The sequence below is a fragment of the Myxine glutinosa genome, unplaced genomic scaffold (assembly GCF_964187855.1).
Source record: "Myxine glutinosa unplaced genomic scaffold, kmMyxGlut1.1 SCAFFOLD_1778, whole genome shotgun sequence".
NCBI classification, from domain to species: Eukaryota; Metazoa; Chordata; class Myxini; order Myxiniformes; family Myxinidae; genus Myxine; species Myxine glutinosa.
This window is the reverse complement of record NW_027617873.1, coordinates 72857-92062: the sequence shown is the minus strand read 5'-3', so window position 1 is coordinate 92062 and position 19206 is coordinate 72857. Positions and strand designations below refer to the sequence as shown.

The window sequence follows — 19206 nt, the reverse complement described above, 5'->3', positions numbered from 1 at the left end:
ATCATTAGCATTAAGAGTTTAGAAAAAAAGTACGGAAAACTGTTCTTTGCGTGACGGACTGACGGAGGGACGGCGTGCAAACCTATAGTCCCCTCCGGTGTACACCGGTTGGGGACTAATAACAAGGGGAAAATAAACAGGGTTTTCAAATGTGATTGAGAAAATGAAGAAAGTAAATATTGAGAGGGGGCGTTTAGGATCAGTGCCAAGTTCTTTATGAATGAACTTTTTCAATGCAGTGTGTTGATATTTTGTATACTGCTTCACACTGGTATAGTGTGAATCGGTTGGAATGAATTCCTTATTATTTATGAATTTGTTTAAGTTTAAGGCTAGGTATCCCACTCTCCGTAAAGGTATGAGCTGTGAATATAGAATTGAGCAAAATGTGGCCGATGGAGCGTAAGTTTTGGCCATGTTAAGTTTTCAAAGTCGGTTTTTAAGGCCTATGGAGATATAATGGATGTTTAAGTTGTAGAAACTTCGAGGTCCAGACATAATGTTCACCTCCATTTATTCCTTCCTCTTTTCTTTTTTTCCCACCTCTGGAACTAACTTAGTTTGTGCAATGATATTCTTCCCTCCAGTGATCCAAGGCAGTTGTTCGCCACCATATCATGTTCACCACAACCCCCATCCATACTCATGATGTTTTCTATCCTCTTTAATGCTCCCTAAACCTACCTCCTTCGTGTTTCAGGTTATCGGATTTCCCCACGCCCCCGCACCGTCCTCTTAGGTTTATTTCCCCCATTTTTGCTTCTTCCCCAGTTTTCCCATAATTCACTTCTGTCCGTGAGAGTTTGCATCTGTCTACAGCTTGTTCACTTCCTGTGTCCTCCTCACCTTCCCTTTGCTGTTGTCCATCCTCGTCTCCTTTCTTCCTCCTTGTGTCCTATTTTGTCCCTTTACCCTGTTGCTGGATTGTTCCCCACCCATTCCTCTCACCCCCATTTCCATTATTCTTTAGCTCTGCCACCGAAGGTCGACAGAGGTTATTTTTCACCCCTGTTTGTCGTTGTCTGTCTTTGAGCAGGATATCTAAAAAAAAATTGTGGACGGATTCGGAAGAAACTTAGTGGACAAGTTGAGTGTGTGATGAGGATGAATTGATCAGATTTTGGTGAAGATGCAGATCTGGATACTAGGATGTTTTAAGCCTTCGGTGATTCTTCACTATTGAGAGATGGGGTCAAAACATGATATATAGCATGGTATCTCAAAAAGTTATGGATGGATTCAGACGAAATTTGATGGATGATTTCGTAAGTAACAAAAATAAGCTGATTAGATTTTGGTTAAAGGTACAGATACAGATCCGGCCTATCAGTCGGATACAAAACGTAAACTGTTCACCAGGTGGAGGTATGCTCTCTACCGAGTGCAGTTCTAGTTTCATTATGTTATATCCTGGCCTGCGTTCTGTTATCTTCTCCTTTTCTGTTCTGTGCTCTAACTCTTCTATGAGCCTCGACTTTGTATCCAAACAAAAAAATCATAATTCTGATATTTGAGGCACAGCAGATATAATTATTTATTTTATCTTTACAGTACACAACTATAGGAGAATTCTTACCACTTTCCACTCCATAACAACCAATACATGGCTCTTCTCTTCCTTCTCCTTCCCTAACCTCCTCCTTCCATCTCCTTCCACACTTCCTCACCATATTTTGTCCTTATTTTTGCCCCTTCCATTTCCACGTCCTAGAAGAGTGTTCAAAAAGTATTTTGAGATGGTGAATAAGCTTTGTGTTTATTTCAGGAACTCAGCTCAATGGCATGATGGATGTGTTTGGACGTGCTGTATTGATGGGTATCCTCCGGGATCAGGTCTCTGTGCCGATCAACATCTTGAATGCATCATTTTTGGCTGATGAAGCCGGACTAAAGGTTTGGTCACTGTTGATTGCACACTTATTTTTTCAGGACACATTTTTTTTACCTTAAAGTTACTAAATATTATACTTTATTGTTTGCCATCGTTTGATTTAATTTGCTGTCCAGATGAATGAATTTTGATTTGTATCATATTTAGGGCTGGCAAGAATAGCTTGGAGGTTCGTGCACTCGCCTCTGAGCTATTTAGCCTGGGTTTCGAATCTCGGCCTAGCGATTAAACTACCCTCCTGGTGTTTTGCATGCAGGGTGGTGGTGGTGGTGGTGTGTGTGTGTGTGTGTGTGTGTGTGTGTGTGTGTGTGTGTGTGTGTGTGTGTGTGTGTGTGTGTGTGTGTGTGTGTGTGTGTGTGTGTGTGTCACTCTGTGGATGGATTTAACACTGGGTGTCCTGTCTGCTGACATTAGTTGGTGGATGTTAATGATCCCACGATGTCCTTCTCAGAGAGGAGGCGAGCTCTAATCTGCACCGTGGCCAACTTCCAAATTCCTGTTCCGTCAGTAGAGTATCCAGCGACAGAGTGACGAGGAGGACAAACGAGCAAACATATCCAAATAACAATGGATAAGTAATTGTGTAATTATGTTTAAAAAAACTAAAAATGGTAAACATAATGAATGATCCTTGTTTGTCTTTGATTATGACACTGAAATTCATGATAATGATTGAAAACAAACAAAATTTGAGGGTTCTCCTTGTAAGAGTGAAGCGCCTCTACCGTTCATTGTAATTTTGAAGCAAAAGAATGAAATAAACAAGTCTCGCTCATATCAGTGAAATAACATTTATTTTGGAATTTTATTTAAAATTGTAACGTTTTTGACCATCTTTTCCCTCTGCTTATTCGGGTTCCTTCTGACGTCTCTAATACAGTATTTGGTCTTTTGGCTTATTTAATTGTAGAGCTTGAATAAGTTAAACATGTCTCATACATGGACTGGCCTTTTTCATTCCTTTCAATCATTTTCACTTTTCATTTCAAGTACGAATAATTGAACAATTTTCATGGCCAATGTACTTCCGGTTTCCACCTTGTGGCCATTTCCCTATCCTTCCTAAGTTTCTGTATTTCTGTTATGTTCCAGTTATCATCGGCTCATGAAATTTCTGTTCCTGGGAGATTCCCGGCACGTGGAGGTTGTTCGGTGATGATAAACACACATGGAACAATTCATAAAGATCATTTGGAGCTTCTGGGCTCTGTGCTGGGAGATTTCCCAGTTCTCCTGGCTGTGGGAAAGTCCTCGTTCATGGATGCTCCTTCCGCTGGAGTCCCGATTGGTGGTCATATGCTGATTTTACGTACCAACCCAGGTGTTCATGTTCTGCCGACTGTGCTTGGTAAGAATACTCGTAAGCTTTTGGAGAATTTTATTTCCATTTTTGACTTTGACAGTTTATACTATTAGGCTTCAATGTCAATTTTAGCCTAATTAGTACTTTTGTTCTTGTTACATTTAGGGACAGTGGAGAAAGCTGGTTCTGAGTTGCTCTTCTTCACTTCTTCCTCCAAGGACGATGGGAATCAATGGAGCATTGTGCGAATCTCTAAACCCTTGAAAGATCTTTCCGTCCTCAAGACATTTGTTTTGTCCGTTGTGCAGTTCTGTGTTTGAAATCTGTCTTTTCATCCCTACCAAGCGATGTTGCTTTTCTTCTTCACCTCTGACAACAACACAAGTATCATCTTTGAGATCTGTTGAATTTACATTACTCTTGATTAACACCTATTCTAGCCATGATTTGTCTTTATCTGAATTTGCCAATATTTTTAAACAACAGAATGAATGTTTCATTGAAATTCAGTCAATTCAATTTAACTTGGTCAAGTGTGTGATTGAAAAATAAAATGCATGGTATCCCAAAAGGATCAGGTCGTCATTATATTTTGAATTTGACTAACAAAACTACTTAACAAGTTCGGTGGAATTGTGGTTGGCACCATTTGCTATAAATCTGGGAGGTTGGTGGTTAGAATCTGATGCTGGCTGAATCATACCAAGACTTTATAAATGGCACATATTGCTTTATTGATTAATACTCAGAGTTTGAAGTGTAGATCACTGATAAACCCTGCAGGTTGGCATCCCATCGGGAGGGAGGAATTGCCCCACTGAGTGTGGAGGGAAAAATGACACAAAAATGGCGTCGCCGGTTCCCAGAGTGCTTTTTAATATGTCCGTTAACTGAACTCGTTTTGTAAGATAAAATGCAGGTTTATTGTGAGAAAACTAATTAAGGCTAAGTTTAGATTCAGGCTTTGCAATACCACATCTAACATGCAGTGCAATAAACCTTAAAGCTCGGATGATGTTTTGCCTGAAAAGCAAACAAAAATACAATTCGTCAATAAATTGCGTAATCACAAGGTAAATAAGCATACTTTAAAGCAGTCGGTTACATTTCATTTCCCTATTTGTAACTGATAGGGGGTTACAAATAAAATGCTTATTAAAAAAAAATACAAACATAAGTAGAGCTACATTTAAAAATAAATAATGCCAAAGAAATCAATAACATATCCTCCAGTACGTGACATTGCCGGGGCGCCCGGTGATGCCGCTGCACAGTACATGGAGATGGAATTGGGAGGGAGCGTGGTGCAATAGTTATTGATTGATTATAATTATAATTGATTATAATTGATTGATTCATTGATTAATTGCATAATTAAAATAAATAAATAATAATTATAAAATAATTGATTTATTAGTCAATTGGCTAATAGCATACCTAAACCACCACTGTTTTCTCTGAATCTGTAATTATTTGAATATCAAGTAATTAAACCAAAACTTAAATAATAATTAATCTATTAATTGAATGTTAGATTCATTGAAGTGATTAATTAAATACCCTTGACAGCCAAATCACTTGGTCATAGCATGTCCAAAAATCGGCTTCTTAGCTCAAAAGGTGCTTGAGTTGTTGCCCAGTTGAGAAAGAAAAAAAAGTATTAATAAATCGATGACAATTAAGTAAATATAATCAATTACTTGATTAATAAAAATATATATATATATGTATTGTTTTTGCTAAAGCACTTGCTCACTATTGTGCCAAAATTTCAGCTTCCTAGTTCAAAGGATGGCTGAGATGTCGCCCGGACAAACAAACAGAGTAAAAACTGAGTACGCACAAAGGCTTCGGCATCGTGCAGCACCTGGAGATGGAATAGGAAAGGGTGGTATACAATACAAAAATGTATAGGGGTGTTTTTAAAGTACAAAAGATAGGGGGTTACAAATGTGTTTTTTACCATCATCAATTTGTCTAAATACATTTAGATTGTTCCCCTGAAAAACATAATGGCTGTCAATCTCGTACATGCTCACTGTATCTAATACATAGCACAACAAACATTTAAAAACAACTACTACACTGCTAATGGAAGAGCAGTACAATCGTTGTTTTTAAATGTTTATTGCCTCACTACTGCAAAGAGAGAAAAAAAAGACTTTCAACTGAATATTTAAGAAAAGCAAAAGGAAACCATATTATAAACTGATGAAGAAAAGGAGTTCTTTCAACAGAACATTCATAGACTTTGTTAATGACAATAACATTAAGTTGTATCGTTTTTATAATAAGGCTGATTATAACTTAAAGGTTGTGCCAGAAGATGGTTTAACAAGCTATTTAAAATTGTTTATACCGACTTGAAACTAATCTCTGGACTTGTCAATTATATGATTTAAGTGGGGAGGATTTTTTTAGGTTAATTTTATGAAGAGATATGGAAATATAAAATGATGGAAATGTCAAAAGATAATATGAAAGAGGATAATTCCGAATGGAAGTGAGGAGTCTGTTGAAAAAGAAACGAGAATACACCTTTTCAATGACAATTCCACATGCCCCCCGCAGCCATGACTGGTGTCATCAGCGGCAGGCTGATGTCCCATTTATTTGTTGTCCGTGTCTGTTCTACAATCCGCCTCCCATGTGTGTTCGTTTCAGAGACACTGGGTTTTCCCTGGGGATATAGATTAGATTAAATTCGTGATAACCACCGGCAAGGGGTTAACCCACACTCGGTATCGGATTGCTCACCTCCACTCGGGCATGCGATCATCTTCAAATTGGCCATAAGCCGGCCATCTGCAAAGCTACTGCTTCGTCATTTGCAGTCACGGGGACGGAAGAGGGTCACGGTAGAGGCAGGGTGTAAACGGAACAATATTTTACGTTTTGATGCTTCATGTCGTAAATTTCTGAACCTCTATGTCCTCCGACCTAAAATCCAAACTGCCAACAATCACATTCTGTTGTTCAAATGATTTCCAACAGAAAATGTGCACCACCCCTTTCGGAAGGACTCTTCATTACCGCGACCTCTACCATACGCGTCTCAAATCTCTCCGTTGGTAACGACACAATTTGGTCCGAGGCTCATGGTGAGTGCTCAGTTTGGCAGGGGAGTATTGGAAAGTTGAACGAGACACTGTGGTGATCACAAAAATAAGTTTTTGTGGGTCCTTGAATTAACGTTTAATTGAATTTCACGTGCTTGGGTCTCTCAACATTTGACCAATACTGCCCTCTTCACAATAAACCCCAGAATAGGAGTCCAAAACCATCCTTAAAAAAAAAACACATGGACACTGCTCGGACTTCCAGGAAAGAAGTCGGTATTTTAAAAAAGTGGATCTGGGGTGAATTACCAGGGGTAGAAAAGATAAAAGTTTTGGATGGGGGAAGATAAGAGATGGTGGTGAACAGCTGTTTTAAAGACCTGGAGGGAGGAGTGAGATTGAAGACAGTGAGGGAGTTTGTTCCAGAGGTGGGCGAAAACAGGAATGAAAGAGTGAAGGTGAGCAGAGAGCATAGATTTTGGCAGTTTAACCATCAGAGGGTTGCTGGCAGATCTTGTGCGACCTGCAGGAATATTTGGGGGACAGAGCCCAGAGAGAGCTGGGGGAGCAAGGCCGGAGAGGAGTCGGTAGAAGACGGAAAGACCACCAACCTGCCTGCGGTGATTAAGTGAAAGGCCCTCAGAGATAGCGTCATCGCGGGAGATTCCAATGATTCTGAACGCTTTGGTTTCAACAGCGTGAAGACAAGCTCGGTGTGAGGCAGGAGCACCAGCCCAGAGGAGGGAGCAGTATTCCATTGAGCTGTGGATGAAAGCCTTGTATGTGGTGAGGAGCTCAGGTGTGCCAAGGAAGGATTTTGCACGACGGAGGATGCCCAGTCGGCGACTGACTTTGGAAGCCAGATTTGAAATGTGGTTTTCCCAGGAAAGATCATGGCAGATAGTGAGACCCAAGAGCTTGAGTGACAGACCTTCTTGGAGAGGATTGTTGAGAAAGTAGATGGGACGGTTGTCCAGTCGGTCTTTTCGGAGAGACATAGTAAGAGTGTGAGATTTGTCAGGATTGAAAGACATGTTCGACGTGTTTGACCAGTTTGTGATTTTGTCCAGGTCTGCAGAGAGTGAGGAGGCTGCACACTGCCAATCTGAGGGATGAGGTATGGAGCGGCAGAGAGTGGAGTCATCAGCAAAGAGATTGAGAGGATTATTCAGAGAATCGGGGAGATCAGTTTATGATTTATATCCCACTGATAGGCCGGATCTGGATTCGTACCTAAACCAAAATCTGATCAATTTGTTCTTGTCACCTACCCACCTCATCCACAAAGTTTTGTCATAACACATCCATAACATTTTTAAATATCTTGCTGTATATCGGTTTTAGCCCGATCACTAAATGGTGAAGAATCACTTAAACATTGATAGTATCTGGATCCAGATTGAGATCTTCAACAAAATTTAAACAATACGTCATTGTCACACACCCAACCTGTCCACCAAGTCCGAATCTGTGCATAACTTTTTGAGACATCCTGCAGAGAGACAGACAAACAGGGTGCATACTTAACCTCCGTCCACCTTCGGTGGCAGAGGTAAAGAGATAGAAATGGGGATATTATCCTCTGCAAAAATACAATGTTCATTGCGTGTGAGAAACACTTTGATAACGAGTGAAAAAACCATTCAAACAGCAAATAATAATAAATCTTTATTGTCCCATATTCAGGGAAATTATTCTTTGGTGACACCGTAAGTTGACCATCATCTATATATATAAAACACAGTTTGTGTGTGTGTGTGTAATGTTACTGATAGACTCCTAAACGGAGAGGCTCACGTACTTGATATTTGGCACAGACATGGCCATTGAGCCTGGGAAGAACATGGCCGACCTAAAAAAAAATATTTCATAATATTTTTTTACCATATTTTTACCTCAGCGCATTTCAGCGAGGAATATTATACACGGAATCTGACCGGTGGCAGAGCAGCGCACTGATTCACTCAGAGCGATCACATGATGTTCCTTGCCGCCATTAAACTCACAGTTACGCGTTCGCACGTAATTCTGAGTGAAAAGCGATTGCGTTTTTTCACATTTCAGCGAGGAACATTGCCATTCACACCACATAGGTTTTTTTTCCTTTCATCTTTAGATCCATATTTTTTTTCAGCGAGGAATATTATACACGGAATCTGATTCGGTGGCAGAGCAGCGCGCTGATTCGCTCAGAGCGATCACGTGATGTTCCTTGCCGCCATAAACTCACAGCAAGTAGCATAGATTTTAGCATGATTAGCATTTAGCATGATTTCGCATGATTTCGCATAGATAGTAGCATGTTTCACATAGATTTTTTTTCAGTGAGGAATATTATACACGGAATCTGAACCAGTGGCAGAGCAGCACGCTGATTCGCTCATTCGCGCTCATTGATGACGATCACGATCACGTGATGACGTGATCACGAATGATGTTCGTGACGTGATCACGTGATGTTCCTTGCCGCCATAAACTCACAGTAAGTAGCATAGATTTTAGCATGATTAGCATTTAGCATGATTTAGCATGATTTAGCATAGATAGTAGCATGTTTCACATAGATTTTTTTTCAGCGAGGAATATTATACATGTAATCTGAGGCGGTGGCAGAGCAGCGTGCTGATTCGCTCAGAGCGATCACCTGATGTTCCATTCCCGCCGCCAGACCATTGAACATAAAACACAGTTTGTGTGTGTGTAATGTTACCGATAGACTCCGAAATGGAGAGGCTCACGTACTTGATATTTGGCACAGACATGGCCATTGAGCCTGGGAAGGAACTGGCCTACCTAAAAATATTTGACGAGATCCATATTTTTTATTCATATTTACCTCAGCGCATTTCAGCGAGGAATATTATACACGGAATCTGACCTGGTGGCAGAGCAGCGCGCTGATTCGCTCAGAGCGATCACGTGATGTTCCATCCCCGCCGCCAGACCATTGAACATAAAACACAGTTTGTGTGTGTGTAATGTTGTAATGTGTGTAATGTACGGGTCTCCCTTCCCCCGCCCGGCAACGCCGGTACTGGAGGGCGTCACAGGATCGGTGAGTCTCCAAAATCCGCTTTGTGCTGTTGCGAAGATGCAGGACGATGTCGCGATTGTTGTGCTGCTCTCCGACCATGAGAACTGCAACGTCATTGTTGACTGGCCCTCCCCTTCCCTCCCCCTCCCCCCTCCATCCTCCCCTCCCTTCCCCCTCCACCCTACCCCCTCCTCTTCTCCCCTCCCCCTCCATTTCCCCCTCCCCCTCCCTTTTCCCCCTCCCCCTCCCTTTTCCCCCTCCCCCCTCCCCTCCCCCTCCCCCTCCCCCATCTCCCTCCCCCTCCCCCCCTCTCCCTCCCCCCTCTTCTCCCCTCCCCCCCTCTCCTCCCCTCCCCCCCATTCCCCTCCCCCCGCCCGGCAATGCCGGGTACTTCTGCTAGTATATATATATACTATATATATATACTATATATATATACATATATATATATATACATATATACATATATATATATATATATATATATATATATATATATATATATATATATATATATATATATATATATATATATCTATATATATATCTATATATATATATATATATATATATATATCTATATATATATATATATATATATATATATATATATATATATATATATATATATATATGACGGTTTGGCCCCCCCTTTGGAACTCAAGAAGGGGCACCTTGAAGCAGCAAAATGAGGTTTAATACAAAATCGAGCAAACACAATATTGTGGAGCATGCCTTGAAATCACAGGGCCTTGTCACACAAGACCTGCAAGTCCAAGCCACCCTCTAAAAACTCCGCAAAATACAATTTGTTATATACATGAAATAACAGGAAAAACGCTGCGCTAATTATGACCTCAGACAAGAGAGGGCCTTTGAAGACACAAAAAGGAAGATATTTCTCAGGCTCTAATTCCAAACAAGCTGGGCTTTCCAAGGCCCAGCGATGCATTCCCATAATAAAGTTCTATGATGTGAACATTTGGTAGTGAAACATAAGAAACCAGGCACACAAAGATCAAGGGATACATATTACATCATCCCCTGTTCGAGGTTAACTTACAACTATTCCCATAACTTTCTTCCTTAGAAGATGGTGTATAAATGTCCCCAAGGTTGGATATGACCGAGTCGTGAATCAACATGTTTTGCAGTGAATCTAGTTTTTTGAAGCAAGCAAAAGAAAGACACAATTAAATATATATTTCTCAGGTGCCCTGTGTCACGTGGTGTGCCCCCCATGTCCCCCCTTTGGCTTTACGACAACTCTTCGGAGCATACAGCAATCAGTTAAAACAAAACATATTTTGGTTATTGGTAAAAATACATAACGGTATTTTTTACCTTTACCTGAAGAAGGCATAACAGTTCTCCACATACCGCCCTTTTGGATCTAAGATACAACGTTATCTACGAGCCAATCAAAGGCCTTTATTGTCAACAAAGCAAAAGAAGCAAGAAGCAACAAAGGTGCATTCAACATATCACGCGAAGGCAGCCCAGTGAGCATGTCACGCGCCTCCATGCACCTCACATCGCACTCAGCGGGATGATTCGCGTTTGTATGTGAGTATGAAAAGTGGGTCCGTAGAATCCAATAGCAGGTCAAGTCCAAAGGCAATAAAGTAGGCAATGTACCACGCGAATGCAGCCCAGTGAGCATGTCCCGTGCCCAAAGCACCGCACATCGCACTCAGCAGGATGACCCGCGTAGCATGTGGGTGGGTGAGTGGGTAATGTGAGTGTGTGAGACTGTGAGTATGTCGTGTGAGTCCGTAGGGGCATGAAGATCGAATAGCGTGTCAAATCTACAGCAAAGGCGTCTGAGTCGACCGGGGTCCACACCCAGGAGGATCTCCCGACCCACCCTTTGCCCACAGAGGTGCGGCCGGGACTCCCCCCCCGACTGGAGCTCGCCCAAGCATCCCCAGGCGCAATCCCTGTCGATCTTCGGTGCTCAATCGATATTCATGGCCCTTAGGCCTCGAATGTGCGTTTGTTCTGCAGGGGAATACACAACATTAGTATCAGGTGGCTTAACCCTATGGCCAAACAACAAAGCATAACGGTCCAAAGGAGGGAGAGAAACTTCCTTTGAGTCAAAGTCGAAGTTGTCCGAGTCGTTGCTGCTTCCATCGTCATTATCCATGAATGAATCGTCGAAGCAATCAGAATCGGAGCTCGGAGCATTGTCATTGTCGAGTTCCTTGCCACCCAAGCCCGGATTTGCAGTTGGGTCCGGTGTTGGGTCGGTTTCCAAAAGTGGGTCAGTGACGACTGAACTACTGCGAGACTTTAAGGAGCAGAGGTGAGCTTGTGAAGCAGAAAGAGGCAAAGCCGTCATTGAGACATAAACATCAGTATCAGACTCACGCGAGTGGTCCACATCATCATCGGATTCATCATCCGTAACATCATCCTCGGGTGGCTTAGGGCTGCGGCACAGACGGTCAGCAGCAGTCAAGCCCTACCCTTCGAGATAAAGAGAGAGACCGCCCTTAGGTAGGTCATGGTGTCTGCATGTGACGCGTTGGGGCCTAGAGCATTCGGCTTCCAGGCAGCCCGCAATGCTCTGAAGTCCCGCCATGCCTCTTCGGTCGGAGTTGAGTCCAAAGCCGGGGCCGGGTCAACAATGGTTGATTTACTGTGAGCTCGTGAGACAGTAACAGCACAAAAATCATTAAGCGACGCCCGCGAGGGCCAGAGCACGTTCACATCTGAATCCAAATCCAGTTTGTCAATGCAGTTAAAATAGTCATGAGTAACATAATCCTTTTCAGGCAAATCAATCAAGGAAGAACAATCTTCGGAAGCGGAGATCTCATCATTGCTGCCCAGTGACTCGTTCGGGTCGTTGTTCCAGGATCCGTAGTCTGCAGTCACGTCGACAGCCGGAGTAGCATCTGGATCCGTGGTCAGCTTGGCGGTCATCACCATGGCCCTTTCCGGGGTCGTCTTTAGGGTCCATCCTGTGGTAAACTTTCTCACACATGCAAGGACTAAAGCCTTGGTTAGTACACTACAAATCACAATTCCTAGCCCCCCCCCCCCCCCCCAATTATGATCAGTCAATGGAGAAACTCACTACATTGTCTCCATCTTGCTTTGTTGTCTTCCTATGTGCAACCATCATTTTTTGTAAACACATATTTGTAAACATCATCTCGTATTGCTTCCATCCCATCAGTGTCTCAAAATCTGAAGCACAATTTTTCCTATATTTTTTCCCCTGCATCTAATATCATTCACTCATCTCACTAATCATCCTGTGTAAACAAATTATCCACTGACTCATACCATAATTCACGTTATTAGCAGCTGGTAGTTAAATATCAAAATACATCAACTGGTATTCAAGCGAATTTCGCACCAATACAATCCACTGGAAAAATATTTCCTTTCCCTGCGCTTTGTCCTAGGTTCTATAACCTAGAGTCACCCATGTAGAGTAAACATTTATTTACACATCTTTCCTCTATCATCTTTGCACTTCCAACAACCTTCTTCAACACTTCCTCAGCAAATCCTTTCCTTCAGACTCACCCACATCAATACAATGTCCCCTTCCAGGCGCGTCTGTCTAGCCACCCACAAATTGTCCACAAGACAAAATCATCATATTTCACACCTCAGCTCTCGAGACCACCCAGGGGTCCCTTGAGAGATGCATCCTAATGTTAATCAGCTCTCGAGAGCTCAATTTTGAACAGGGGTAAAACCAGCAATACTCAATTCTGCCAAGCAAGAGGCCAGAGCAGTATCACTCCCTCTTCCCTCTGCCCACCATAACTGGCAGACAGACAATGGCGAGCCACAAGCCCCAACCCTACAAGGCTCCAGCTCCCATCCAAAGGACACAAACTCCCTCAGACTGGCATAATCTCTTTGCCAGCTTATGTACGAACCAAGATTGCAAACAAATAGTTTTCCAAACAAAACTCAGTTGTCACCCTATTGCACCTATATTGGCAGAATTCACTTCAGCTCTCTACCACTCTTGTGTCGAGTGATGCCCCAAAATGACATTGCACGAACCCTTTCAATACCTGTCTAAACCTACTGCCATTTAACGACGCTTCCCAGATGACGGTTCCCCATACACTATTCTGGCACAAAATTGTTGCATCCCACAGATGCCACGATTATTTTAACAAACCCATTTTCCTAATCCACCTGTTCAATTCTCATTTCAATTTAAAGTCAATCCAATGTCCTCTAATACCTCTCTTAGCATCCCATGCACCTGTTGCAGACACCTGTTTTAGCCTCTGGCCCAATAACTGCCCAATAAACAAATAATAAAAAGAAAAATAACCTGATCTATTTATTGAAATAGACCTAATTCTCATGTTGGTCAATTTTTTCACCCACTGTGACTCTCGCGTCAATCCTGCCATTCCCAACCACATTTCCAATGAGGATGACGTCACTATTTCACACCTTTCCTCCCTTGAACAGCGGGAGTCCTCCAAGAGATGCATTCCGATGTAAATCACTTCAAAGTACCCGAATAGCCCTCCCTGGAATCGCAACTTTAACATTACCGGCACCGCCCTTTCTTGGTGTCAAATCTTACCTCTGACAGACACAAATCCACTGCTCAACTCTATCCTGACGGACTGCATCACTGAAATAAATTCTGGCTTCAAATCAACTTTCTCAAACTTAACTATGATAAATCTGAAATAATCGCATCATCTTCCTTCGAACTCAGAGCACACCGACACGGTATCCATCAAACATTGGATTCATATTTCCACAGACCTCCACCACTCTGTTAAATCCTAAACATGCCCAATGGGCAATCCCCTCTGCTCAGGGCTGCAAAATGCTGGATTCTAACCTTCCCAAACACAGCTCTTGTCCGCCAGGCTGCAAATTCAAAGCATTTTCAGTCCCCCCTTTTTCCCATACACTAGCCAGTGTAAGTCAGCAAACATAAACAAAGAGGTTCCAGCGAGCTGTGACCTCCATAACTCTAAACAACTCCACTGGCACTTTTTAAAACAAACTTTCCCAGTCACTTACTAAAATAAAGTGCAGCTCTTGTCCGTAGATATACGTTAACCAAGGTTACATGAGACTTGACAACAATAGTACTGCCCCGTGGAGCAAGGCATCAGAGACAACTCCCCTCTCCACCTGGACTTACCCCAGGTAGAATTTGGCTACCTACAGAGAAAGTACCTGCACAACACATTTACAAACCAATTCGTCCCCTCGTATTAGGGGACATCACAAATGTTCCACCACAATTCACAGCAGGTGACCACCCACCTGCCTTCTGTCGAAGTCCAGTCCAATTTTCTGAGTTTCCATTCACAGACAGACAGACAGACGAACCCCCAACGTACTAACAGGATGGTCTCACAGAGGCCATTCCATTCAAATCTGTAGGCTGCCACGATTCTTCCCGCCAGGACACACCATCATAGTCACCATAGTCACACGACACGTCAGCAGACACAGTGAATGACATTCGACACCATAACAGACACCGCAGACACTGCTCCTCCTTGATCCATATCTGCAGACGCAGTCAGACACACCCCAGTCGGACAGACAGACTGGCTCCACATTACAACTGCAAACATCCGAAATGACAACAGCTAACACCAAATATTTATTGTCCCCTTTCAGGGAAGTCAAATCAACCACCATTAAAGCACAAAACAGAAAACGACCATATACTCAGAGTGAGACCCGAAAATCAAGCAGACAGACCGACAATCGAACCTGTCTTTCGACACTGCCGAACGACAAGTCTGCAGACACTGAGGGAGTGACATTCGACCCCCAGTAAACACCGCGGACACCGCTTTGGTCCGCACCTGCAACTCCATCACGCGCCTCCAACTTCTTTTTCGGCGCATCGATCAACACAAATGTACCGACGCATCTTATATTCTACACATTGCTATCCAACTTTTCGCCACAGTCCCATCACAAACAACGTATCTCTCGCGGCATGCATGGCAGGAATCACACTCGTATTGCACCAACATGGAATTCGAGCACATTCCATAGCTGCGAAAATATTGTGCTGGACAAGACATTATTATCATCGACTTGCGCTTTCACACGCATGGCAAAGTCCACGGATGTACAAAGTCGAAGTGCCCTCTCCCTTAATTGATCCACACTGCACCTCGGCACACATCCTCAGATAATTAAATACATGTTTTAATCCAAGCGTGCATCCTCGCACCCGCTCCACCACCACTTTCCAACCACCGCAGGTGCACCTGAACTCCATGGCACACCCGCAACTCCCTCAAAATCAGTGTTCAGAGACATGACTCCATGGACAGCCAGAAAGCCAGACAAATACGGACACACACACACAGAGATAGACACAGGTGGGTTATCGCCTGCATTCTGTACAAATTCCATGTTCCTGTCCATAAGTTGGCCCATCAAGTGTAACCCCTTTCACGAAACCTTTTCTGAGGGTCAAATGTAACAGACAGCCAAGACGGACCGGCAAATAGGCAGGGGCAAACCCCGAGGCCCCAGACACCATCACCACACACATACCCCGCATCACATAGGAGTATCAATGAGCCGGACAGCAAATGCCATATGTCTTCGTCCCAAATCGAGGGCAAATTTTCACAATGGCAAACAATTAATATATTGTCCACATTCATCTTGGTCACCCCAACCCATCCTGGCTCTCCCCAAGAGCTCCGTGTCCGGACAGACAGACAGATAAACAGACCGGGTGAAACCATAACCATCCATCCTTCCGATTGGACTCACGCCAGCATCACATGTCATTCTTGCCTTCATTCAACGCATTCTGCCATCCCAAGTCGGCCAAATACAAGCCCCGGCCATGCCGTTGAATAAACACCCAGTCGGTTGACAGCTTATCGTTTTGACTTTTACTCCCATTCTCCCTTGCTACACCTGGAGAGCCGTTAATGTGGGGATGTAATTGAACACTTGTTTTAAAGCCCTGTCTACACATGCTCTCCATAACATACTCATTATTCCCTGCCAATTTTCCCCAGCAGACTGAGTCCCACATGGCATCTCAAAATCTAAACTGATACCTTTTATTTCTTCCCCAAATTTACTCAATCAATTTTCACCTTCACAACATATAAATAATATCATTCCAAAGTACTCATCCGGATTGCCCAACGCCTGCAGGCAATTTGGGGAACCCCTTGTCAATCAATGACACACATCAATGACACACACACAATAAACACAAATACACGCTGCAATGACAGATCATTCATTCCCTTATACACACATACCATGTGACTGACCCTTCATTCTCCATACAATACAGTATAAATTCATGCACACTCATGCACACTCCAATCCTACCTACCTGTGAACTTACCTGGCCCCTTGCTGTGAGCCTATCCATCCCTTGGTTTCTACCTGGATTTCTTTCTTCCTGTGCTTTATCTGCTTCTTCCTCTGCTCTTGAAGTCTCAGCACTTCTCCTGCCTTTCTCCTATCTGGTACCTGCGCTTTTCTGATTCCAGTTTAATTTATCCTTCTCCAAAAATCACATAAACATTTCCTATTTCCACATATAAGAAATAACCAATATCTCCCTTGAGATACAAAACAAAAACGCTTCCAACTCTAGCATCCCAAAGTCTTCCTTGGAAGCATGCTCGACAATGCAGCACCGCTTCCACTCAGCACACAACATACATGTGCTCACTCCAACACATCACTTCAAGCCACCTCATCACTCGCATTGTTCACACACACGAATGCGTCCCCTGCTTGTGCACAGCATGGTCCGCATTCCTGTCTCGATTCCGTCCCACCTCGCTGTTCCCCGCGAGGCAGCTACTCCGTTGCCCCGGTAACCTGCCTGCATGTCTCGGCTCGCGTGTTCACAGCTGGATTCCACACACCTCGTACATTATAATCCTCTGTTTTATTTCTCCAGATCTAACCTCATCTCTTGTCCAGAAAGAGCTAATACTTGACCTGCCTATAGCATATTGTCAGAACTCCTTCCTTTGGGTAAAAACTGCACCGGATGTGCATGCCTTAAATCCAGAGACAGGACAAAGAAGGCCTTGAGGGGGGGGGGGGGTTATCAGATACACACATCCAGTGCGTAGCTTAACTTAAAATACTCATCGTCCTACCTTCCTTGGGCTAGTCCCTCCAGCGGGTCGAAGATCGGGCCGCCCCCCGATCTCTAATACCCTTCTCTTAACACAGTACTCACGCCGGAGTATTCTTAACACCAATATCTATTACCCATTCTTATCCTTATTCTTCCATATCCTTATCCATATCCTTATCCATATCCACCCATGCCTGGGTCTATTCTTCCTTCCCACGCCGGGGGCTAGTTAACTACTCCCACGCCGGGGGTACCTTATCCTGAGGCTATCCCTCGAGGGCTATCCCTCCTAACCTAGGGCGCCCTCCTTGCTCGATTCATTAATCCACTGGTTGCTTCAATTTGGTTCGAGATACATGCTCAAGTACAGTCCAGAGGCCCCACGCATCCAAATGGAAGAGAGAGGCTTTAAATTTGGGAGTGCAAATATGCTTACCTCAGCCCAAATGGTGCCAGCGCTGGCTTTTTGGCCTCTCCCCGACCTGAGGAGCGTGGCCCCCCTCGACATGCACCTGGATGAATCCCACTCCTGACACCAGATGACGGTTTGGCCCCCCCTTTGGAACTCAAGAAGGGGCACCTTGAAGCAGCAAAATGAGGTTTAATACAAAATCGAGCAAACACAATATTGTGGAGCATGCCTTGAAATCACAGGGCCTTGTCACACAAGACCTGCAAGTCCAAGCCACCCTCTAAAAACTCCGCAAAATACAATTTGTTATATACATGAAATAACAGGAAAAACGCTGCGCTAATTATGACCTCAGACAAGAGAGGGCCTTTGAAGACACAAAAAGGAAGATATTTCTCAGGCTCTAATTCCAAACAAGCTGGGCTTTCCAAGGCCCAGCGATGCATTCCCATAATAAAGTTCTATGATGTGAACATTTGGTAGTGAAACATAAGAAACCAGGCACACAAAGATCAAGGGATACATATTACATCATCCCCTGTTCGAGGTTAACTTACAACTATTCCCATAACTTTCTTCCTTAGAAGATGGTGGAAAAATGTCCCCAAGGTTGGATATGACCGAGTCGTGAATCAACATGTTTTGCAGTGAATCTAGTTTTTTGAAGCAAGCAAAAGAAAGACACAATTAAATATATATTTCTCAGGTGCCCTGTGTCACGTGGTGTGCCCCCCATGTCCCCCCTTTGGCTTTACGACAACTCTTCGGAGCATACAGCAATCAGTTAAAACGAAACATATTTTGGTTATTGGTAAAAATACATAACGGTATTTTTTACCTTTACCTTAAGAAGGCATAACAGTTCTCCACATATATATATATATATATATATATATATATATATATATATATATATATATATATATATATATATATATATATATATATATATATATATATATATATATATATATATATATATATATATATATATATATTGTTGCAGATATGAGGATTGTATTTTTTTTATTGTGTTGTATTGTAGTAAATTGTTGTGAATTATTGCTTAAGTCTGGACCCTCCTGCCTCCAGTGTTGTGTAAAGGTCAAAGGGCGTTCCCGTAGTTAATTCCATAAAGCATACACGTTAGCCAATCATAGATTTCCCCCTGGTTGATAGTTAGATCTTTATTATGTGTATTAGGGTAAGGCCTTGTCTTCCATTAAGATGACACTCCATTGCACCAAGTGAAATAGAGTAGATTCCTTTCATTCCCCATTCCCACTCCCAAAACTTTCATTGCCTTTCATCATTGCCAAGCCTCGATTGCAAATTACATCCCCTCCAAAACCACCATTGAACATGTGCTCGGGTCGGGGAAGAAAGGCGTGCCCGCC

General features: G+C 43.0%; 1 protein-coding gene across 1 annotated transcript; it reads left to right on the top strand.

Moving 5' to 3' along the window:
- Nucleotides 1–1765: 1765 nt before the first annotated feature.
- On the top strand, nucleotides 1766–3768 carry LOC137415111 (D-3-phosphoglycerate dehydrogenase-like; the record flags this gene model as incomplete). The annotated part of the gene is given in 3 exon segments (XM_068100680.2): nucleotides 1766–1893; nucleotides 2984–3239; nucleotides 3360–3768. Coding segments are annotated over 3 exon segments (539 nt in total), but the record flags the coding sequence as incomplete, so codon positions are not given.
- Nucleotides 3769–19206: the final 15438 nt, after the last annotated feature.